This window comes from Periplaneta americana, chromosome 3 (genome assembly GCF_040183065.1).
Source record: "Periplaneta americana isolate PAMFEO1 chromosome 3, P.americana_PAMFEO1_priV1, whole genome shotgun sequence".
Lineage (NCBI taxonomy): Eukaryota > Metazoa > Arthropoda > Insecta > Blattodea > Blattidae > Periplaneta > Periplaneta americana.
In genome coordinates this window covers 183,086,794-183,108,407 of record NC_091119.1, presented here as the reverse complement: position 1 = coordinate 183,108,407, position 21,614 = coordinate 183,086,794, and the positions used below count along the sequence as shown (strand labels likewise).

Here is a 21,614-nt window from a genome sequence, read left to right as displayed (position 1 = left end):
AAATATACATTTAATTTAAATTGAAATAAATAGTTATTTAGATTGGGAAGCTTAAAAAAATATATTTGTCTTCACTATGCCCCCAGAACAATAATTATTATGCTTAAAGATGAAAGTTGGAAATATACATTTAATTTTCGCGCCACACGCGTTTGTGTTGTTTTTAACACATCCGCTCCTGCCAAGTGCGAACCGGTGAATCAGCTGTTCCGCTGTGGATGTTTTAATATTAATCAGTAGCACGTATGCAAACACATTGATCGTGATTATTTACCGTTCTGTTGGTGTCAATGGTACATCGAAAGACTGAAGTGAAATGCAGAAAGCTTTAAGCACAGATAGTGTTGTACAGATTACTCGACACGAAACGAACCATTTTGAATGTCTAGTTTTGTGAGTGTAATTATCTTTTTAAAACATGTGATTCACTGACATATGTCAGTGTTCCAATTGATCTGAATCATGTTGGTTAGACATGGTATTTCAACGCTTGCAATAGTATAATAGAAAACGGTACAAGAAGGTACGGTGGATTAATTACATAACATGTGAGTATGAGAATTTATATTTGTGTAGAAAACTTTTTGTGTATACGAGTAATTCTGTGAAAGTGTTTAATTATTTGCATGCACACCGGTTAAACTCAACCTAGATAGAACAGAACTGTATTGCTTGGTTGACGGATCATTGAGGTCATTTTTGTCATGGTTCAGTTTTGCACTACCGTCTGGCTTCATGAACACCCTCCAACAGTTGATTAAATTCCTTGGATGCCTTCAGATCTCTGTGGCATTGTGTGGGATAGAGAAATGGTCCCGGACATTAATACGTTCTACGGAATTGAATTTATTAAAGGTTAGATGCACTTGCGCACTGGCGCAAATTTCATGGACAAAAAGGGGTTGTTACTTCAGTTCTGTCAATTCCTTGAAGAAGGGCAAGTGGGTTGTAAAGTACCATATAATTGTTTTAGTAGCTCTTTAAAATGAAAAGGTAAGAAAAAGAAGTAGGCTACGGCAAAATCAAATATTTTTCTGTGCTTCAAAACTATTTCGAAAGTTAGTACCGTATAGCTTTTATGAAAACATAAATTTAAACCTAAATTTTATTGCAATTGTAAAATTTGTATGTTTGCTTTCAGAAGGATGATAGGCCTAATTGTGAAAAAAGTAGCAATATATTTTAATGTGTGGGACAACGGACATTATAGCTTACTGGTACTGATACTTATATTAAAACCACACATCTAAGTGATCTTTCTGTGATTTATTTTAGGTTTACTGTACAAGAATATGTTAAAATGAAGTTGGTTTTAGATTTATGATGTTACTATTTTCAAAAAATATTGTATGGCAGTGTAACATAATAATATTTTGATATTTTCTAGCTCAAGATTAAGTTTACCGATTCAGTCTTCTGAAAAGTGCTACACTATGGAGAATATTAGCTCCCTCTTTTTGGCCACTACAACACCAAAACCACCAGGGGATATTGCCATGGATAACCTGTATCCTGCACTTTTGGAGTGTTTTGCAATTATCCTTTGTGGGTAAGTCAGAAATTTATGGAAGTGTTTATGAGTTCAGAAATTTTTATCATCATCATCCTCCATCACCTTCTGTCATTCAAGTAATCAGTCTTCAAATATTTTATTTATTACTGAATTATTATTATTATTATTATTATTATTATTATTATTATTATTATTATTATAGGTGAAATATTCCATTTTGACTATATATTTATTTTTAGTTTTTTTTTTGTAATGTGAGTTTTATGTTTTTTTATGAAAACATTTTTGAACTGTTAATTAAATAGAGGGGTGGTTGTAATGTTGCGGTACTAGTCTGTAATTTAACCCTGATTAACAGCATTTTAAACAACCATTATTTTGTAACAGATAGGACATGCACACATAATTTGGAATCCATAATAAGGAATAATATAGGACATGCACACATAATTTGGAATCCATAATAAGGAATAATATTATAGAAAGCAGAAGACTACGAGGTAGTTTACCCATAGAAATTTGCAGTTAGCATCTCTTTGCTGTGCAAATTTTCATTACGTGACATCAAGACATATTTTTCGTGTAAAAGTTTACATCATCATCAACGGTACTGCACTTATCCTTTGTATAGTGCTCATTTTTGCCAAAAAATTAGTTTTCTTTCTGATGTAAAAAAAATAAAAAGAATCCGAGTATGTTTTCATGTAGCAAGAAGACTAAGGCGAGCTTTCATTAGTAGATATTTATTTAAAAGGAAGAATATAAGTTATATAAGCTTAAAAAATATAGTAACTGGTGTGAAAAGTAATGAAGTATTATACTACATGCTTTTCAGTATTACTTAACGTTAAAATATCATTAAGGAATAGGTAACAAAAAAAGATACTAGAAATAAAACTTAAAAAATAATTATAAAAACACAATGGTTAAAGCCATCTTCAGGAGGATTACCTGCCGAGGTATCAAAGTTTCATATTTTATAACAAAAATGCATTTTACGGCCTTGACAAGTTGTGAGAACAAATAAATGAGATGTATAAACAATTGAATACTCTTAAAAATGTAAGTATCATAGTGTAAGCGTGTCGTTTAAAATTTGTAAGGGAAGGGTGAAGAGGATGAAGGAGTGAAACCTAAAATGCAAATAACACTAACTTTCTCCTACATGTTTTAGTTTAAATTAAATTTAATTGAAATAAATATATAGAGACTGGGAAGTTTATAAATTAAATTCCTGTATAATATATGCTTAGAAAGATGATGAATAATTAAATTTGCACTATAGACATTCCTTACAGCTTAGAGCTAATGTCTCCCCTTTGTGACAATATTTTTATTCTAATATTTCGTTGCTTTTAAAGAGGAGAAGAGCGAATCAGTGTTCTCACCTGTCAGCTATAAAATTGCTGCTCTTTGTAAATATATACAGTATTTTAGAAGAATTTATTCATGTACTTTAATAAAACGTTTCGTATTTATAAGTTAATAAACCAATGTTAAAATCAGTATTTCGGCTTGGCTTTTCGAGAGCACGCTTGGCACTGGATCCAAGGTCTGCAGGTTCAAATCTAACTGAGAGCATTGGGTTTTTAAGGGTGATAAAAGTTCTTTAGCAGGTATCCTTCTGTAGTAAAGTAAAGCTTGGGGTCCTATGTCATATATAAAAGCCTACGAAACGCAAAAGAACCTTGTTCCTGATAGGGGGCTCCAGCCTAAGTTTTCTAGCTTTTTCTCGCCTAAGTCAAAATTTGTAGTTAGCACACGAAGTAACAGTTCTTAATATTCCATTCAAATTTCGTTAATAAATTTGACCCTAAATAAGAACACAACATTGTAGGGGTGGATGTATGGAAAAAAAAAAAAACACACGCACGCACATACATACACACACACACACACGTAAGCAATTGATATGGGACCATTTTTTTTTTCAAAATTCAGTTCACTGTGCAGTGATGAAGCGTTTCCCACATAACTCAAAAACTATTCAACATTCTGTTATGAAATTTTTTTTGTGTATTTATGCATGTCATATCTACAATGTAATGCAAGATCACTTTTCTACTTTTGATAGATTGTCTGATAAAAAATAAATTCATTTAAAGAAATGGTCAAATATCAGTATTTTCTTCTAACACAAAATAAAAAAAAATATTATTTACTAAGGAATGTAGTTGAAAGAGTATGAGATTGTAAACATGAGTTTCAGCAATAAAATAAAAGAGAGAGAACATGAAAAAGTTAACAAGTTTATGAGTTATGAGGGAAACGCTTCATTACTGCACAGTGAACTGCCACCATTTTGAATTTAAAATATATATATATATATTTTTTAAAATAGTAAAAATATTTTTTTCGTATAGCAGAAGGACAGTGTTTTACACAAACCAATTATCATTATTGTACAAAATACAGTAATGGAGGAAAAAAAATGTTAAATATTTCCAACAATTTTACTGCTGTAAGCTGTACTTAACCCCTTAACTCTGAATTTTTTAAATGTTGATCTCTGTTACACATTTTAAAATGTCTTCCCTTTGCAGGTATGTGGCTGGCCGAATGAGCATTATTTCACAAGCAGATGCCAAAGGTCTCAACACCTTCGTAGGCTCATTTTCGCTGCCTGCACTGATCTTCTTGTCCCTTGCTGAACTCGATCTCTCCTCTGTAAACTGGATGTTTGTACTGTCCATCTTCGTTGCGAAGGCTGTCGTATTTATTTCAGTGATGGCTGTCACTCTGCTTGTAAGTCGTCCTATAAATCCAGGACGAGCTGGTCTGTTTGCTATCTTCTGCACACAAAGCAACGACTTCGCTATTGGTTATCCCATAGGTAAGGAAAGAAAATCTATGTCAAACATTTTAATATCGTTGAAACTTCAAATTTTTGGTTTGGTAACAATATAGAAACCTAAATTCAGTACATTCCTGGAAATGAATAAAGCCAAATATATCACTTGTGAATGTTCCATACAATCTTATCAAGCAAGGCAGTATCATCATCTTAAGGGGACTGGATAGTGATTAGGGGTCAAAAATCCGATTTTTTATTTTGTACATCTTGATTACACAACTTTTAACACTGTATCACTTCGGAATATGTATTATATGACTTTCTTGTGTTAAATTCTATCGTACCTGGTTTACATGTGTGTTATTTTGTGTTTAAAAAAGTACAAAACTTGCTTCGGAATATAAAGTATACTACTAGGTTCAAAGAGTTCCCGGAATTTTACTACCATTTTTCGTATTAATATATAACAAGGGATATTATACATTTGTTTTGTTGGTAACATTCATGATGTCATTTCCTTAAAGTTTGCTGATAATGGCAATTATTGGTTTTGAGTTGTAGGCAATTGTTTATCATAGTGTTTTGTTTGTTCGTCGCATTTTGTAATTATGTCCACAGAGCAAAGTACAAACATCAAGTTCTGTGTTTTGCTGGGGACATGATCAGTATGGCTGATGAAGATGGTGATTTCTTAAACAAAATGAAACTGGTGCTACTTGTACGACCCAGTCCCTAAACGACAGTCATCTGAGTGGAAATCGAAAACATCTCCTCGGAAGCAAAAATTTCCTAGGGACACTTCCAAAGGCAAAGTTATTTTAAATGTTATGTTTTATTTAACGACGCTCGCAACTGCAGAGGTTATATCAGCATCGCCGGATGTGCCGGAATTTTGTCCCGCAGGAGTTCTTTCACATGCCAGTAAATCTACTGACATGAGCCTGTCGCATTTAAGCACACTTAAAGCAAAGTTATGTTGGAAGTTTTCTTCGACTCTCAGGGTCTCATGCACCATGAGTTCATTCCAGAAGGTCGTACTGTAACGAAAGAATTGTACGTAGAAACCCTCCGTCGCCTCTGGGACGCAGTGAGAAGGAAACGTCCAGAAAAGTGGGTAGAAAACAACTGGTTCCTTATGCATGACAATGCACCTGCTCATGGCGCAATTATTGTAAAGAATTTTCTTGCCAGGCACAACATAACTGCTTTGGATCACCCACCATACTCGCCTGATCTCTCACCACCTGATTACTTTCTGTTTCCCCGTCTGAAAAGTCATCTGAAAGGACGGAGATTCAATGCTGAAGAGGTTATCGCAAACGCGACGAGAGCACTAAGACGGGTTTCACAAAATGGCTTCCAGGCCTGCTTCCAGGAACTCTACACGCGTTGGCAAAAGTGTGTTGTTGCGGAAGGCAACTATTTTGAAGGGAATGCTGTAGAATAGTGTTTAAGGTACGTTGTTTCTATGATGCTAGCAAATTCCGGGAACTTTTTGAACCTAGTATGTATATATATGTTTTCACGTGTTAATTAACTAGGTTAATTGTTGACTAGTTTCATCCTGTGGGCTACATCAGTACTGGGTGTCTTCGCGCCTTTTGATTGCGTTTCCTGTGGGGATGTTTTAATTAGCATGTGAAAGTATATATATATATATATACTTTATGCTCGACCATGCCGAAATGTAGTAATTATACACCTGGTAGCAGCCCCTTAATGGACCTCATTAAAGTACACCTATTCATTAAAGTTCAGGTGTTCCACCAATCAGAAAACACCATTGTAGCAATATGAAAGCGCAAGTATCGATTATTCTCGGATATGCAATCAAAAGACAACTAGAGAAACGTCACAGAGGCTGGAAATCCAATACTGTCGCAGAAGGTTATGTTCTGTTACTATAATAATTAGCGTTAATTGTAAATAATATTAAAATAAATTCAATTTGTCATCTCGTTTTTCAATGTCTAAATCAATTTCAAGGTTATATCAAGATTAATGTTTATTTTACTCTCTAGATTATATTAAGGTCAATGACATTTGTTTCTCAGAAAAACTCAATACTTTCGCGTCTGCGCACATCTCACAATTTACGAGATATTGCACAAGGTCAGTTCCACTCCCCAGTCAGATAAGAATAACATGAATACTTATGAATAATTTCAAGTTAGAAATATGGTCGAGCATAAAAAGTCGTATGAAACTTGCCTATAATGGTAATTAAGATGCTCGTATGAAAATTATGAAACTCGCTTGCGCTCGTTTCATAAACATACTCGCGTCTTAATTACTACCATTATAGGCTCGTTGCATAATGCACTATTATATTCTGGTAGTATTAAAAGTTGTGTAATCAAGAAGTATAAAAACTTGCTTTTTAAAACTATATATATATATATATATATATATATTGTTGGGGGTATCTCTGCAGATAAGCCCTTTAAATGGCCTCCTTAAATTTGGTGGCACATGTAATAATTCATACATCCTTCTTTCTCTTTTTTTTTTAAATGCAGTTTTCCTTAAGTTGATACAGTATTTTTCAAACTAAAGTTAAATTTTTTTCTGAAACTACTGAATCTATTTACATGAAATTTTTACAGTGTTTTCTGCAGCCTGTGTTCTACAAAATAGACCTACAGGTTTATGAATCTCACACACATAACATTAGGAGAAAAGTATATAGGCTAAGCATTGAAAAAAATAGCAAAAATTTTTAATGAAAGTTCAGTATTTTTTCACACGAATCCGTGACAGATTAGGGCAATCAGTGTAATCTGTTGAATAAAGTAATTAATATTTAATTCTTTGAGAAGCATGATATTCAGTAGTTAAATGTAGTTTCATTATGAAAATAATGGAGAGATTATGAACACTCAGAAGAGTTCAAAATAATATAATTGTAAGTATTGCTGCATGATTGGCACTCATTTATAATTCACCAGCATCTGTTCAAAAGCACACGTAATCCAAAAGTGTAAGATTTTAGATATAATTGATAAAAGAAGAATTAAACATTTTTGGCAAGAACAGAGCTTCGTAGGCTTACTGAAAAAAGTCCGTAACTACATAGGAAAGCAATGACACTTGCCAGCTTTTTCCAGTAAGCCCACGATATTTATTATCTTCATAAAGTAGTCTTGACACTTAAAGATTAGACTTTTTAATTCTCTGAGTTCATAGTTCAGGAGTTAAGACTCTGTATACCATACTGCAGTAAAAATTTAACTGTACTTCTTAGTGTTATCGTAAATACTTGAACCATATTATGTACAGCAAACTAAATATAGTTGTTATGTCTTCTATTATTTTTTTACAGAAATAGAGGTTATCCAACATTTAACTATTATTTATAGTGGGTATGTGAACAGTTGATTATAATAATTAGTCATAACGCTAAATTTGAATCTTGTTTTAATTCTAATTAAACCCACAATAATCATAATGTAGCTTTAATTAATAGAATGAGGACAGATAATTACATTTTTTAGAACTTGATTGTTTTGAATTTCTTCTTGTTCAAAATCCTTCATTTATTTATTATAGATAAATTGAGTTGAAATGTTAATAGACTTTTCGCAATATTCGACGATGGTAAAATAAAGGACCTTAACATGAAATTGACAGACAGACTACAGCGTGTTCATAATGCATGTGTTCGATTTATTTGCAACGATCTGACCGTATCACACCTTCACTAAATATGCTGTCCTGGGCCTGTCTCAAAGAGCGAAGAACTATTCACTCTTTCACTTTACTCTTCAATATTCTTCAAAGCTCTAACCCTAGCTACTTTGCTTCTCGTTTTCAACTTTTGTCCTCATATCACGAAATAGATACTCGCTCACAACACCATATCACACTCTCCATTCCTAAACACAGAACATCCTTCTACTCTTCATCTTTCACCGTCTCTGCAGCTTATCTCTTCAACTCTCTACCACAACATGTCAGAGACTGTCGGACATTGTCTAGTTTCAAAAATAAATTAAAATTGCACTTTTTCAATTCAGATTCCTTTCAGTTATAAGCCCTTTTCTCTGCGACAGTTTTGTAAAAATATAGGCTATATATTTCTTTTCCTTCCTTTCCCCTTTTTGTTCTCTTTATCAGCTGATGAATTTATTATCATAGCCTTTTATTGTGAATTTTATTTAATTTTCTTTTTTTTTTTTTTCTTTTTTATTATTATTTTATTACATTCCATTTTGTTATATTCTTCCTTACGTTTTCCATCTTAAACATTTGTACTAAATGAGTTGCTTTCACTATATTCCAATGTATTTTACTTTCTTTTTTCTATTATGGTATTATTTTCATATTGTTTAGTGTCGATTTTATTATGCTATTATTATTATTTTTTTGTAATACTAGCCGTACCCGTGCACTCCGCTGCACCCGTTAGAAATAAATATAAAGTAATTACATAATTAAAATAGGACATTTGATCCAGGGAACATTCGTGTTTGATATAAGGATAAATCGTTTATTATATTACTTAATTTAAATTGTATTTGCATAATTAAAATGCGATCATTTTGATCCAGAGACCACTCATTTGGTCATAAAAATTATTTTAGGAAATACAGGAAACGAATGTACAGAATAGCCTATCAAGCTTTCTGTGCATAAGAAGCTATTTTAATCTTACCTGTCCTCGATTCACTCAGAAGTTACTGTAATAACATTATAGCATTATGTCCATCTAGAGAAACTACACTTTCCAATGGCGAATTAATAATTAATTATACAAATCGGTTAATTTAGCTTCTGATATTACTTCATACAAACACAGAAACATTATCTGTAGACTATCTTTCATAGCTTTCGATTGTTGCTGTCCAAGGCCCCTTATAGACGAAGTCATTTATTTTTTAATTCATTACACGGCCTTAGATGGCAGTTATTTAAATTTTAAAACTCATTTATGTCATTAAATATCAGTCCTATCAAAATTTTTCAAGGAATAAAACTTATCGGAAATTATTTTTAAAGAAACTTTTGTTATGTAACATTTTTCACAAAAATCAATAATAAGCGAGATATTTCGATTTATTTAATTCAGGCCCCCTTATAACCCATCTTTTAAATAATGCATTTTGAATGCCATATAGCCTAAAATCTAAGTTACAACGAACTTAATTTATATTCCAATTTTCATTGAAATCCGTTCAGCCATTATCGCGTGAAAAGGTAACAAACATACATACAGACAGACAGACAGACAGACATACAAACAAAAATTTCAAAAAAGCGATTTTCGGTTTCAGGGTGGTTAATTGTATATGTTAGGACCAATTATTTTTGGAAAATCGAAAATTACCAGAAAAATTTCGGCTCCAGATTTATTATTAGTATAGGTGTTAGTATTCTGTTCTTTAACTTTTTGTTAAATTTTAACTGCTTGTATATTTTGTGACCTGGTAGAGTGTAAGAGAAGGCCCTATGGCCTTAACTCTGCCAGTATAAATAAAGAATTATTATTATTATTATTATTATCATTATTATTATTAAAGATCTAACATATTTATTTTTATCAACTTCACGGGTTTGAGCCTGTTGATTTGTTCCAAGCTTCAAGTAAATTCATTCCTTCATTAGGCTGAAATGTGTAACATCTCTGGAAATATTTTCTTGTGTTTGCAGTGGTAGCATTGTATCAGAAGACTCATCCTGACTATGCAAGTTACCTATATTTGATGGCTCCCATTTCACTCGTGATCCTCAACCCGTTGGGCTTCATTTTGATGGAAATAAGCAAGCAAAGCAGCAACACCCTCTCTCGACCCGGTACCAGTGACAGCTCCAGCAATCTGGAATTGTCTAGAAGAAGCAACAAGCTGCACGTAGCTGCTGCTGTCGCCAAGAGTATAATACTCAATCCCATTGTTCTAATGACAGCACTTGGTATGGTGGGAAATCTGGTATTCAACCACCGTCTTCCAGTCGCCCTATCAGGAATCCTCAAGGTAACTCTGAGGCTTAATCTAAATTTGCCAAACCAACTAGTAACAAACACTGCAGAAATGTATATACAGTAGAACCCCGATTATTTGGCACCCTATTAACCGATTCGTGGATTATCCGACTGTCTTCCTCCCCCCCCCCCCCCGTTATTTTTGCTACAGAAAAAATGAAGTACTGTACAGTATACTAGTACGAACTTTTTTCTACAGAGTGTTCTTTTACAAACTTTTGCCCTTACACAGTATGTTCTACTCTTCGAGTAGCCGTACTGTTCTAACTTCTATGCAAAATGTCTTCTACAGGTGTCAAAAAAAAAACGTGTTGTGCTACAAAAAAGTGCAAGTAAGTGAGTAGTTCGGGAAAAGAAAAACTGTGGTTAATTTCATATCAGAATACGAGATTTAATTACAACTGTGTGCAGTTTAATTAAAAAAAAACGAGTATAATGTGTATTAAGTATGTAAATCTACAACATGAGACCTGTACTATTATCATTCTACAGACAGCAGTCATAAAAAGTTTCCTCAGCCATTAAAAACCCGTCATTTAAAACCAGACCTAAATTAGTGAACTTCTAATCTACTACCTATATAGTGCATTAAAACAAAAGACCACAGTGTAAATTACGAAACCATTTATGGTACGGTTTATACGATTTTTTAGATTAACCGTTCACTCCACCCCCTTAATTACCACGGATAATAGAGGTTCTACTGTAGATGTATGACAATATAACGGGTTTCTCACGTACGACGCAACTTGTGGTCTCCTGGATTGCTCGGAAAGCATTAGCTTGGCAGGAAGACAGCACTTACCCACATGATCAGCCCTGCCTAAATTTGATGGTTTCATTATTCTGGTAGTTAATGATGTCAATCCATGCTTTAATTCCCATTTGTGATTTAAACAATGCGTTACTCTGTCTTTTCATTGCCTTGATTGTAATTTATTTTTGCATTCTACAAAAAGCTATTAATTTACTTTCACTTACATTTATTTTTCATTTTATGTATGTTGTTTAGATTTCAATAACTCCAAGATCGTTTTGCAAGGTGGCAATATCCAATTCATCACTAATTTTTCTATATATTATACAGTCGTTATATAAGGAACAATAAGGTGAAAGAACCACTCTTTGTGGGACTCCTGAAGTTACATTTTGCATTTCCAAGTCCTGACGTTTCTTTTCCTAGTCTGACCATTTAGGAATCGGTTTTCTAAGAATTTCTGTATCCATCTTATTACTCGATTATCTGTTCGAAGTCTGATTGATTTCCCTAATAGTATTCGGTGCACTTGAATGGGGTTGATCTTCACTGGAAATTCTGTTTATTAACGAACCCAAATAGGTGGAAATGTGCCTCGTCTGACATAATGAGTTTTTTCAGAATATCCGGATCAGTATGTAACATTTCACTGAACTCTCCGCAAAATGCTAATCGAACAGGTTTATCAGTGTCACAAAGATGGTTCGCAATTTGTATTTTGTATGAATGGAGTCTGAGGTCTTCATGTAAAATATGGCACATGCTTGTGAGCGATAATTTCAACACAGCTGATTGATGCCTGGCAGAGTGAGATGACTTCTAAGCACAGCTTCTCTAATGGACTTATCATACAATACCTCTGAGATACAGAATTGCTGCGAAGATTGATAATAATTTTTCTGTCCGCAATGGAGGTTTGCATCAGTTTCGAACTTAGCACAATGTCCTGTTTTATTCTACCAGTGAGGAAATTGTTAGTCCGACGAGGGATATTTTATGTATGGATTAGGTAGGATTATTTAGATTTCTCTCTAATATTAATTACAATGAAGTAGAATAATACAAAGGAGGAAAATTAACAAAAGAATGGTTATAGGACTCGTTATGTGTCAATGTTGCAGGAGAGAAGGAAAAAACACAAAAATAAATACCGTTTTTGAAGAATGGTTATGGGTTGTCAGCTGTTAATAAAAAAAATGGGCAAGTAGAAGTGAGTGCTAAGATCCTGTATTTTTGGATAGTGTACTACGTCATACCCACCAGGTAATAAGAAATAATAAGACACGTGAATTTATAAATTTTTTACTTTGTTAAGCAAGTATTAGAGAACAAATAGTATAGGTTTTTTTCTGTCAAATCACTTATCATAGGTACATATGTTGAACCTTTATGTTAATACATGAAGTGGTATTTACAAGTTTAGACTAACGTTTTACCATTAACTATGGCATCTTCAGGTCACAATAAAAGAATATAAAAAACACATAATGAACACTTAAAATTCAGATATTCACAATCGTTAAAAAGATCAAATTTTTTTGAACGGTTCTGGTATGCAATCAAACCTATGCCATTAGAATTACATGTAGCATAAAGTAAACATCATGAAGACAAGGAATGAGCAAAAATCACTATACTAACTGATACGTGTACAAAAAATTTGGATGAAGGCATAACATTCTTGAAATACATGTAGGTGCAGTTCACAAAATGATGAAAACATGCTACAGTAGTAGGTCACTCGTGCTGCTATTTATGGACGTTTGAAATTATAACCCTGTAATGTATAAAGGGGTAATGTCAGAAATTTTATTAATTATAGAATTGATAGGGGGATGTAAATTTTGAAGTCAAGGTTAACGTTATGTACAAGATGGTTGAAGAGAGGCTGACGTGAGTCCATTGGTGCAGCAACACGACTGAGCTTTACAATGAGATGTAGCAAATGAAGAAAACTACGTACCTGGCGAACTTAGTGGATAAACTGGAATTATTTCAGTACAATTTTGAAAAGCGGGTTATTTAAATTAGGATATTGTTCATTGAGTAGATGGGTATTATTATTATTAGAGTGAGTGGCTATGTAATATTCCTCTGCGGCATTCATGTACTTAATATTATTAACGGTCTTTAAAACTTGAAGGGTGTTTGTTTGCTACCACACTTATCGGACCCAACATGCCTTTAAAAGTATAAGAGAGCAAAGAATATAATATAGGCTAAAAACACATAAATCTCCTATCCATAAACCATCCCTTTAAGCAACGAATTGTATTAGGAACCATAGTTAGTCTCTTTATATCGTATGTTAGCCTATATACTGTAGTTCTACTGTTTGTAGATGTATATGATACTAACAATACGTGAAGTATTTACTGTAATGTATAATTATTTAACTAAAACTCTTGTATGTGTTTGCTAATTCTTAAAGTTTTATTTTAAATGTAGGTAGTTAAGATATCGCATGGCATAAATTAGTATGAATGATGTTAACAAACTTCAGTATTGCTATCACATTAGTAATATCCTGTGGTTGAGGCTGATTTTTCTTTGATCCTTAACTTTTGCAAGTAATGTTTTCCTATAAGATGTATTATGTGTCCTTCTGATGTTGTTAGGTTCTGGGCTCATCATTCTCTGCAACAGCTCTTTTCCTTTTGGGGCTACGTATGGTGGGAAAGGTGCATACTTTACAAGGGGCAGCACTAGTTGTTCCAGGAATCCTCATTGCTGTTAAGCTGTAAGTTGTAGAACTACTTGCTTTCCACAATTGAATATTTCTTTATCTAACAACAGCTGTTACAACATTGTAGGATTAAGAGTTTCTTTTGAGATCCTACTTTTCTTTTCTTTCTTTCTTTGTTACCCATGACATTGTAACTAAGCTTGTAAACTTGCCTTATTAATTAACATACAGGGCTTTCATTTCAAAACTTCCCAGTTTAAATAACTAATTATTTAAATTGAATTCAATTTAAACAAAAAAAAAAAAACACGTCAATTTAGATATTGAGGGGGAAGTCTGAAACCAGGCTTAATTGCATTTTAGATTTCACCCACCTCCCAGCCACCCCCACTTTGAAATTTTAAATTTTAAGCACAACTCTGGATTGGCAGGCAAGCACCTTAATCAACTGAGCTATGCCGATGGCTAAAAATACGTTCAAATTTTAGTTTAATTGAGGCACATGGGCTGCCATATTACGACGAAAATTATTTAAATAGGCTATTTATAACGAGATTTATTTTATAACTAAATTTGACAGATTATTATTATTTTAATACGAGACTAAATTTTAAAAGCTTCAGTTGTGCAGAGCTTCATTATAATATTTAAAAAAAACTTATGTTTTTCGTATTATTAGTTCCTCAGAGAAGTATAAATTCAGTAAAACATTGTTAATCTGGACAGGCAAAAAAAAAAATCATTTAGTTTGGAAAAATTAAAGAACATTGTTTTAAGGCTTTACTTTTATATATTAGAACTATGTAATTACAATATTATACCTATAGTACCGGTATTAAAACTAAAGAAAATCCATCAAGTTTGCATTAAAGTAATTAAACTATACAAACAAATATTATTATCGATTATACATTTTACTGTACTGTATAGTGTGTTTAGGCCTATGCCTTTTAAATAAACCATAATAAACATGTTTTGTTGCTATAAACGGAGTTTTAATGCACGGAGTTTAGGTTATTTCAGTTAATTCGGATTTTCGTTAAACTGGTCAATTTATTCCCCCAGTTAGTCCGGATTACCGAGTTTTATTATAATACAATCGATGAAATTCGTTGATAATTAATTATTCTTTGTGTGTTTGAATATTTTAAGAAATACAAAATCTGCATAATGATACACACTTTTTAATAATTGCATTTTAGATTTTGACATTCAATTTTTCAATATTATCCTATAGCGTACTACATTTTCCTGTAATGTCCTACATTCTGAACCACTGTGTCCTACATTTCATTAAAATAATCTGGTAACCCTAAGCACTCGTATCTTTGTTAGTATACATTCATGTGATAGTATTTATGTATAGTAGATATTTCACCATGTTGCAGAGAGAATTAAATTGACTATAACATTTCGAAACATCTGATTGATTCCAATTAAATGTTTGTCGTATACTGCAGTCATCTGTATTATTTTAGGAAGGAATATTTAACTTAGTTTCGGTCCATTATGTCAACTTACTCTTGACAATTGAGTAATCTGTTTTTTCTAAGTTGCGGATAGAGGAGACGGCTTCCAGATATGGAGGGTAGCTGCAAATATATTGAATAAGTAGTCATGGACAGCCGATAAGGGGTGGTCCTCCAGCTTTGGGGTTGGGCAAAGGCCTAACAACCCATCACCGTAAAAACCAGATTGTTACGAAACCACACAATGAATCTCAGGATGGGAGTGATTATCTGGCACGACCACAGCAAAGGAATAAGGTTGTAAGATTCGGTACTTGGAACGTAACTAGTCTTTATAGAACAGGAGGGGTAACATTAGTAGTAAAAGAACTAGCTAAATATAGAATAGACTTTGTGGGAGTACAAGAGGTTAGGTTAGATGGGAATGGCATATCACAAATAGGAGATTACTTGCTGTATTATGGGGAATGAAACAATAATCACTAATTAGGAACAGGATTCTTTGTTCATAAAAGAATAAAATCAGCAGTAAAAAAGGTCGAATTTATCAGTGACAGGTTATCGTATTTAATACTTAAGGGTAGATGGTGCAATATCGTAGTTATAAATGCTCAAGCCCCTACAGAAGAGAAAGACGACCATATAAAGGATAGCTTCTATGACGAATTGGAACACACTTTTGATCAGTTATCTAGATCACATGAAAATTTTATTGGGGGATTTCAATGCTAAAATAGGATGGGAGGATATTTTTAAACCGACTATTGGGAAAGAGAGCCTACACGTAACTAGTAATGATAATGGAGTTAGGTTAGTCAACTTTGCGACATCAGAAAATTTAACTGTCAAAAGTACAACATTTCCCCATAAGGATAGACATAAATATACTTGGACTTCTCCAGATGGAATGACACACAACCAAATAGATCACATCTTGATAGATAAACTGCTTGGCTGAGAATGGGTCAACGAGAAGAGCAGACATTATAGCCATCGATCACCGGAATCAAAGAAACCTCATTCTTGACGCCACAGTCCGTTTTGAGAAGGATGATCAACAAGTCAATAACGTTAACGATGAAAAGAAGTCTATTTACAACCCATGTATTCCTCACTTCAGTGAGAGATACAAAATGAATATTAATACATGGGAAGTGAAAGGACTTCTTTTTGGCGCTAGGGGAACTTCATTTAAGTTAACCGAAACCATTCTCTTTTCTCTTAAATTTTCTAATGAGGACATTAACAAAATTTGTCTAATGGTATTGAGAGATTCATTATCCATTTTACACAATCACTTGTATAATACTATGTAATTTTTTTTTCACTGCATTTCATTACTCTTCAATGTATTTTCATCTCATGTTTCTCCGAAATCAAATTGTACTTTATTTTTAAATTTATCATTGTTCCGTATTCTCTCCACAATCATATTGTATTTTTCATTTAACCTCTGCTTTGTATTCTGGATCCTAGTGGTCAGCCGTAGATTTCGGCCAGATGTCCCAAATTGTGGAATTTGTTGTAGTATAGTAGACATTCGAACCTTCAGGTGGCATTAGCGGATGGTGGGTTTGAAAATTGGGGAGGCCAAGACGTGAATGATGAGAATATAAAAATATAAGGCCTGTGACGTACCTCATTACCAAGCACAGAAGTTATAGGTTTTAAGAAATTAAAATTAGGTTTTCCAATTTATGTTTTAGGATTTTAAATCTTATGTTTAGGAACTTATATGATTTTACGGGAAGAAAATAAAAATAAACAACATACTGTTAATATATTACAACGACTTGGTAAAGATTGCCTCTCTTTAGGACACTCCAAATCCTAACCTACGAATTAGGTCTTTTTAGGTCATATTGAATTTAAGAACGTTACGCTTTGCTACATAAAACGAATAAGAAAAGCAATATTTCGAGAGTAAGTAGATAGCAACAAAATTGATTCGAACCTAAGAATCCGGGGGTTGCTCATTACTATTACATAGTCTAATGTTACAGCAAATTAACTCTACGTTCCTCTTTCTTCGCAAACCGATCAAATAGGTCACAACATACTGAATAACTGCTACTAGAAGAAGCTAGAGACAAATCTGCATTTGTTTCTAAACTCTCGATATATTTAAAATACTGTGTAAGTAAATACATCTCGTAACACAAAAGAATAAAATAACAAGAACACCCACAAACAAGAGAAAATCTAACAACATAATTGAAAACTTTTACGCAGGGAGAGAAAACTAACAGCACGTGACTCAATTTTCTAAAACCAAGAAGAGAGAAAGAGAGAGAGCTCCCCAATACAGTCTAAACCAGCCGTGACTATACAGTACAATTGTCAGCGGTGGTAGGACGTCTTCAAATCGGCTCCCCTCGCGCGTTCTATCAAGTTTAAACACTCTGCTTACCAGCTATCTTATTGGTTGAACTGCTGTTGTCATGGTTACCAGGGAGTAGCGTCATGTAGCCGACTCCTCTCTCCCGCTCTCGCATAGATACAGCAGGCTGCTAGATGTCGACTATAGGGGTTACAACGCTATCTGTTATTTTTCAGTACGAATTATTTGTACTATCTACAGTATTGCGAGCGGGCATCACCAACTGGATGTGATCAACTTCACGTAACTTACTGTACATCTTGGTCATAGTGAATAGTAAAATTAATATAAAAGGAAAAATGTTCGTCATTTGCTGTAACTTGTCTGTGATCTTAATTCAGCTGAAATTATTACTGCCATATTGTGTTCTGGTAAAATATTAGGGGAGGCACAGCCTCCCTTGCCTCCCCTGAAAATCCGCCGCTGTCAGGTGGGCAGACTGTAATTCTGATCATTATTTGGTAATTGGAGAATTAAGAGAAAGACTATCAGTAGCCAAGTGAGTAGAGAAAAAGGCAAATATTAGCTAAAAATAATTAATATATAAATATTAACACATCACAATTACTACATAAATACAAGTACGCACGATTTCATGTCTTTTTTTAGGCTAGTACAGTATTGCGCTTTTAAGTAGAATACAAATATGTACCTCTTGTAGGCTAGCGCTGCCCCTAGTGATACGTGAAGTAGTGAGCTTGTTCCACCCTGGTATTAATGCAAGTGACACTATGGACCTCAGCACATATGGATTCCTGTATGGAGTGTTCCCTTCAGCTCCAGGTGTGTTCGTCTTTGCAACACAATATTCTCTCGACATAGATCTGGTAAGTGGGGTGTCAGTTTCATATCTTTTATGTTTCTAATATGATAATAACATTGAGAGACCGTAAGTTTTAGAAGTTCCCGTATATTCAAAGAGATTGAAATAAAACTTTAACTATTTTATTTTTTCAGATTGCAAGCTCGATGGTGGCATGCACATTCATCTCAGCTCCACTGATGTTTATATCGGCAAAAATGATCACAATTAACAAAATGAAGCCTTCCGATTATCTCCAGGAACTTGATTCGTTTGCTTTCGATATTAGCATTGCTAGCATTCTTGCTTGTGTGAGTATTCAGGCTAATTTTAATAGTTATTATTTCATGAAGCACATTATGTAAAAGTCTACAACCATGGTCGTCATTTCAGCTTTTGCTTGGGGAAGGGGGGGCAAGATGTTTTTAGAGAAGACCTTATGAAGTATACCACATCGCACATTCCCTCCCTAATTCCTCTGAAATGAATTATTTTCCATACAATAAACTGGGGTAAACTTGACAGCTAGGGGCGATTTCTCAGGGCGTGCTATGCTTGCTGCTCAAGCCCAATATTTTCGTAGAATGTGTATTTCTCAAAATGGGATTACATACATTAAAATTTATTTTGATTTTTGGAATACTGTATAGGCATAATACCATCCGCAGGTTGCATACCGCAAGTATCGCAATGCTTGCTCGTTTCTCGGAGCTACAGGAAAGACGTAGAAACAGCGAGAATATGATGTGCGTGCAAGTGCCTTCCTCCTTAGTCCGTCCTAGGCGCACATGCTTCTGTTATGTGTTGTTTGAAGCTCTGGTCCGAGAGCTACACCAACGACTATTTAACGTTACACAGAGCAGTATTGACAGCAGGAATGTGCTGTGATTTGCGAGTGCAATGTAATTGTATGAGCGGAATGCATGTATTATTAATTCTTAAACATTAATTTGAAGTATTGCAATGAGTTCGGAATTGTGTGTTATTATTAAATCCATTTTCCCGAAGGACTATTCAAGAGAAGACAGACATTATAGAGAATATGTGCGCTCGTTCAGTGCAGCTCAATACAACAATATGCATTGGTTGGCAGGTCGAAAAAACTAAATAAACTGTTTTGTTGGCCATGTTTGTTATATTATATCGAACTTCTACATCTGATAAGCGAATATGATCCATGACTCATAATGATTTCATAATTATAAAATAAATTATTTATGTGGGTCTGATTATTTTTATTAATTATGATTTATTATATCCTCACATCTTCTCCTATGAATAAAAGAGCAAGCCTAACTTTCGTGACTAGCATTTGCTCCTGAAAAGAACATATCAGCGCATTGAACATGTTTATAAAGTTTATTATTCTTTCTCTGTTTCGTAACTATTTTTTTATTATTTTAAGTCAAAAATAGGGATGATGTCATGGTTTATTTATTTATTTTTCATGGACAAGTTTACCCCACTTTACAGCACATTTCCAGTTGCCGTACATAGGTCTAGTTTTAACTTCTTATCCCATCTATATGAAACGTAATTTACATGCACTTGTTAATATTAAGGATGTGCTAACAAATGAACATACACAGTTTCACCATTAATTTCGAGAAAAATTCGTTCCGGCACCGGGAACCGAACCCGGGACCTCTCAGCTCTGCGCACTGAGCGCTTTTTCCAACTGAGCTATGCCGGGACACGATCCACAGTGCCAGTCGAACTCTGGATCGTGTCCCGGCATAGCTCAGTTGGAAAGAGCGCTCAGCGCGCAGAGCTGAGAGTTCCCGGGTTCGATTCCCGGTGCCAGAACGAATTTTTCTCGATTTAATGGTGATAATACACATTGACTACTTCATAGTAGTCGTGATAATATTCAATGAGGATGGCGAGACCTCATATAATGAATATGTGATGTATACACAGTTTCATTGATAAAAAAATTTAGTTCCAATTAACAAAAAAAAAATGCTTTTATTTACAATAGGTACCAGTTACTTATGTAGCAAAGGACAATGCCTTGGTTTCATTTGAGCAAATCATCAACTAGCTTGTCTTTTATTTATTAAGCCTTTATAAAAGTGGTATATTTTAATATGAAAATTAAAGTTCTCACTTTTTTCTCTTTAGTAGTATTACTCGGGCGGCCGGGTAGCTCAGTTGGTAGAGCAGCTGGCTACGGACTGAAAGGTCCGGGGTTCGATCCCAGGTGGTGACAGGATTTTTTCTCGTTGCCAAACTTTCAGAACGGCCCCGAGGTTCACTCAGCCTCCTATAAAATTGAGTACCGGGTCTTTCCCGGGGGTAAAAGGCGGTCAGAGCGTGGTGCCGACCACACCACCTCATTCTAGTGCCGAGGTCATGGAAAGCATGGGGCTCTACCTCCATGCCCCCCAAGTGCCTTCATGGCATGTTACGGGGATACCTTTACCTTTTTTTTTAGTAGTATTACTCAGTCATTAATTTTTTAATCTTAAACTCGGGGAGGGGGGAAACATTTGCCTATCTCTCCCTAAATGACTCCTCTGTCTGCAACATTATAATTTAGTAGAAATACTCATTGCGTTAGATTGAAGGTTCATTATTAATTGTGTTGTACTTTTAATGGTATGCAACTTTTTGTAATAGATGAAAAATACTAATGAGCCTTGTTTAAAACTCGAGAGATAAATGTTTCTTATTTACTGTATATCTCTCTCTTTCCTTATATGCACAAACACGTCAGGTCCTTGTCAAGGAACTACGTGACTCCTAAAATCCAAAGTGTAGGGTATTTCATTCCAAATATGGAAATATTTACTAAATTTATATGTGAATTGCTGAAAGTGAATACAGTACGACTGTATGGAAATAATTATGGCAATATCGTGCACTGCTGAATAAGGTAGAAGAGCAGGTCTGTACACCACAAAATCTTCAGAGTGAACGTAAATACAGCTATAGTCCAACCATCGGATTTGTGCCCCCGTAAGATATGCGAACTGAACCTTAATTCCTTTTCAGCCTCGGCAATTCATTTCTCCCCCTGTATTCCTATTTCTCTCTTTTCTATCCCTCTGTCTTTCTCTCCCCCACTACTCACAATTTTGAGCCTTCTTGAGGGACAGTTTATTTGCACTTGCAGTCCAGTGTTGTCAACTCAACATGAATACTGTAGCACGGAGTGGTGAAAGAAATATTATTAAGCAAGTAATAGCATTTTGCATAAGTCAATCAGCGTCATTAGACCTACTTAAATT

The 21,614-nt window shown here is 34.2% G+C and overlaps 1 protein-coding gene across 3 annotated transcripts in view; it reads left to right on the top strand.

Annotated features, from left to right (window-relative positions):
* Positions 1-215: 215 nt before the first annotated feature.
* Positions 216-21,614, top strand: part of anchor (integral membrane protein GPR155 homolog anchor) — a 45,364-nt gene continuing 23,965 nt past the window's right edge. For 2 of the 3 annotated variants that reach the window (XM_069822374.1, XM_069822372.1), the window contains exons 1-7: positions 898-993; positions 1,388-1,549; positions 4,057-4,346; positions 9,957-10,279; positions 13,663-13,784; positions 18,241-18,406; positions 18,537-18,692. In XM_069822374.1, the coding sequence (XP_069678475.1) occupies positions 986-993; positions 1,388-1,549; positions 4,057-4,346; positions 9,957-10,279; positions 13,663-13,784; positions 18,241-18,406; positions 18,537-18,692 (1,227 nt within the window). In that variant the 5' untranslated portion in view covers positions 898-985. Of the gene's footprint in view, positions 549-897; positions 994-1,387; positions 1,550-4,056; positions 4,347-9,956; positions 10,280-13,662; positions 13,785-18,240; positions 18,407-18,536; positions 18,693-21,614 lie in introns of those variants that run through there. The other variant, XM_069822375.1, reaches the window with a different exon arrangement.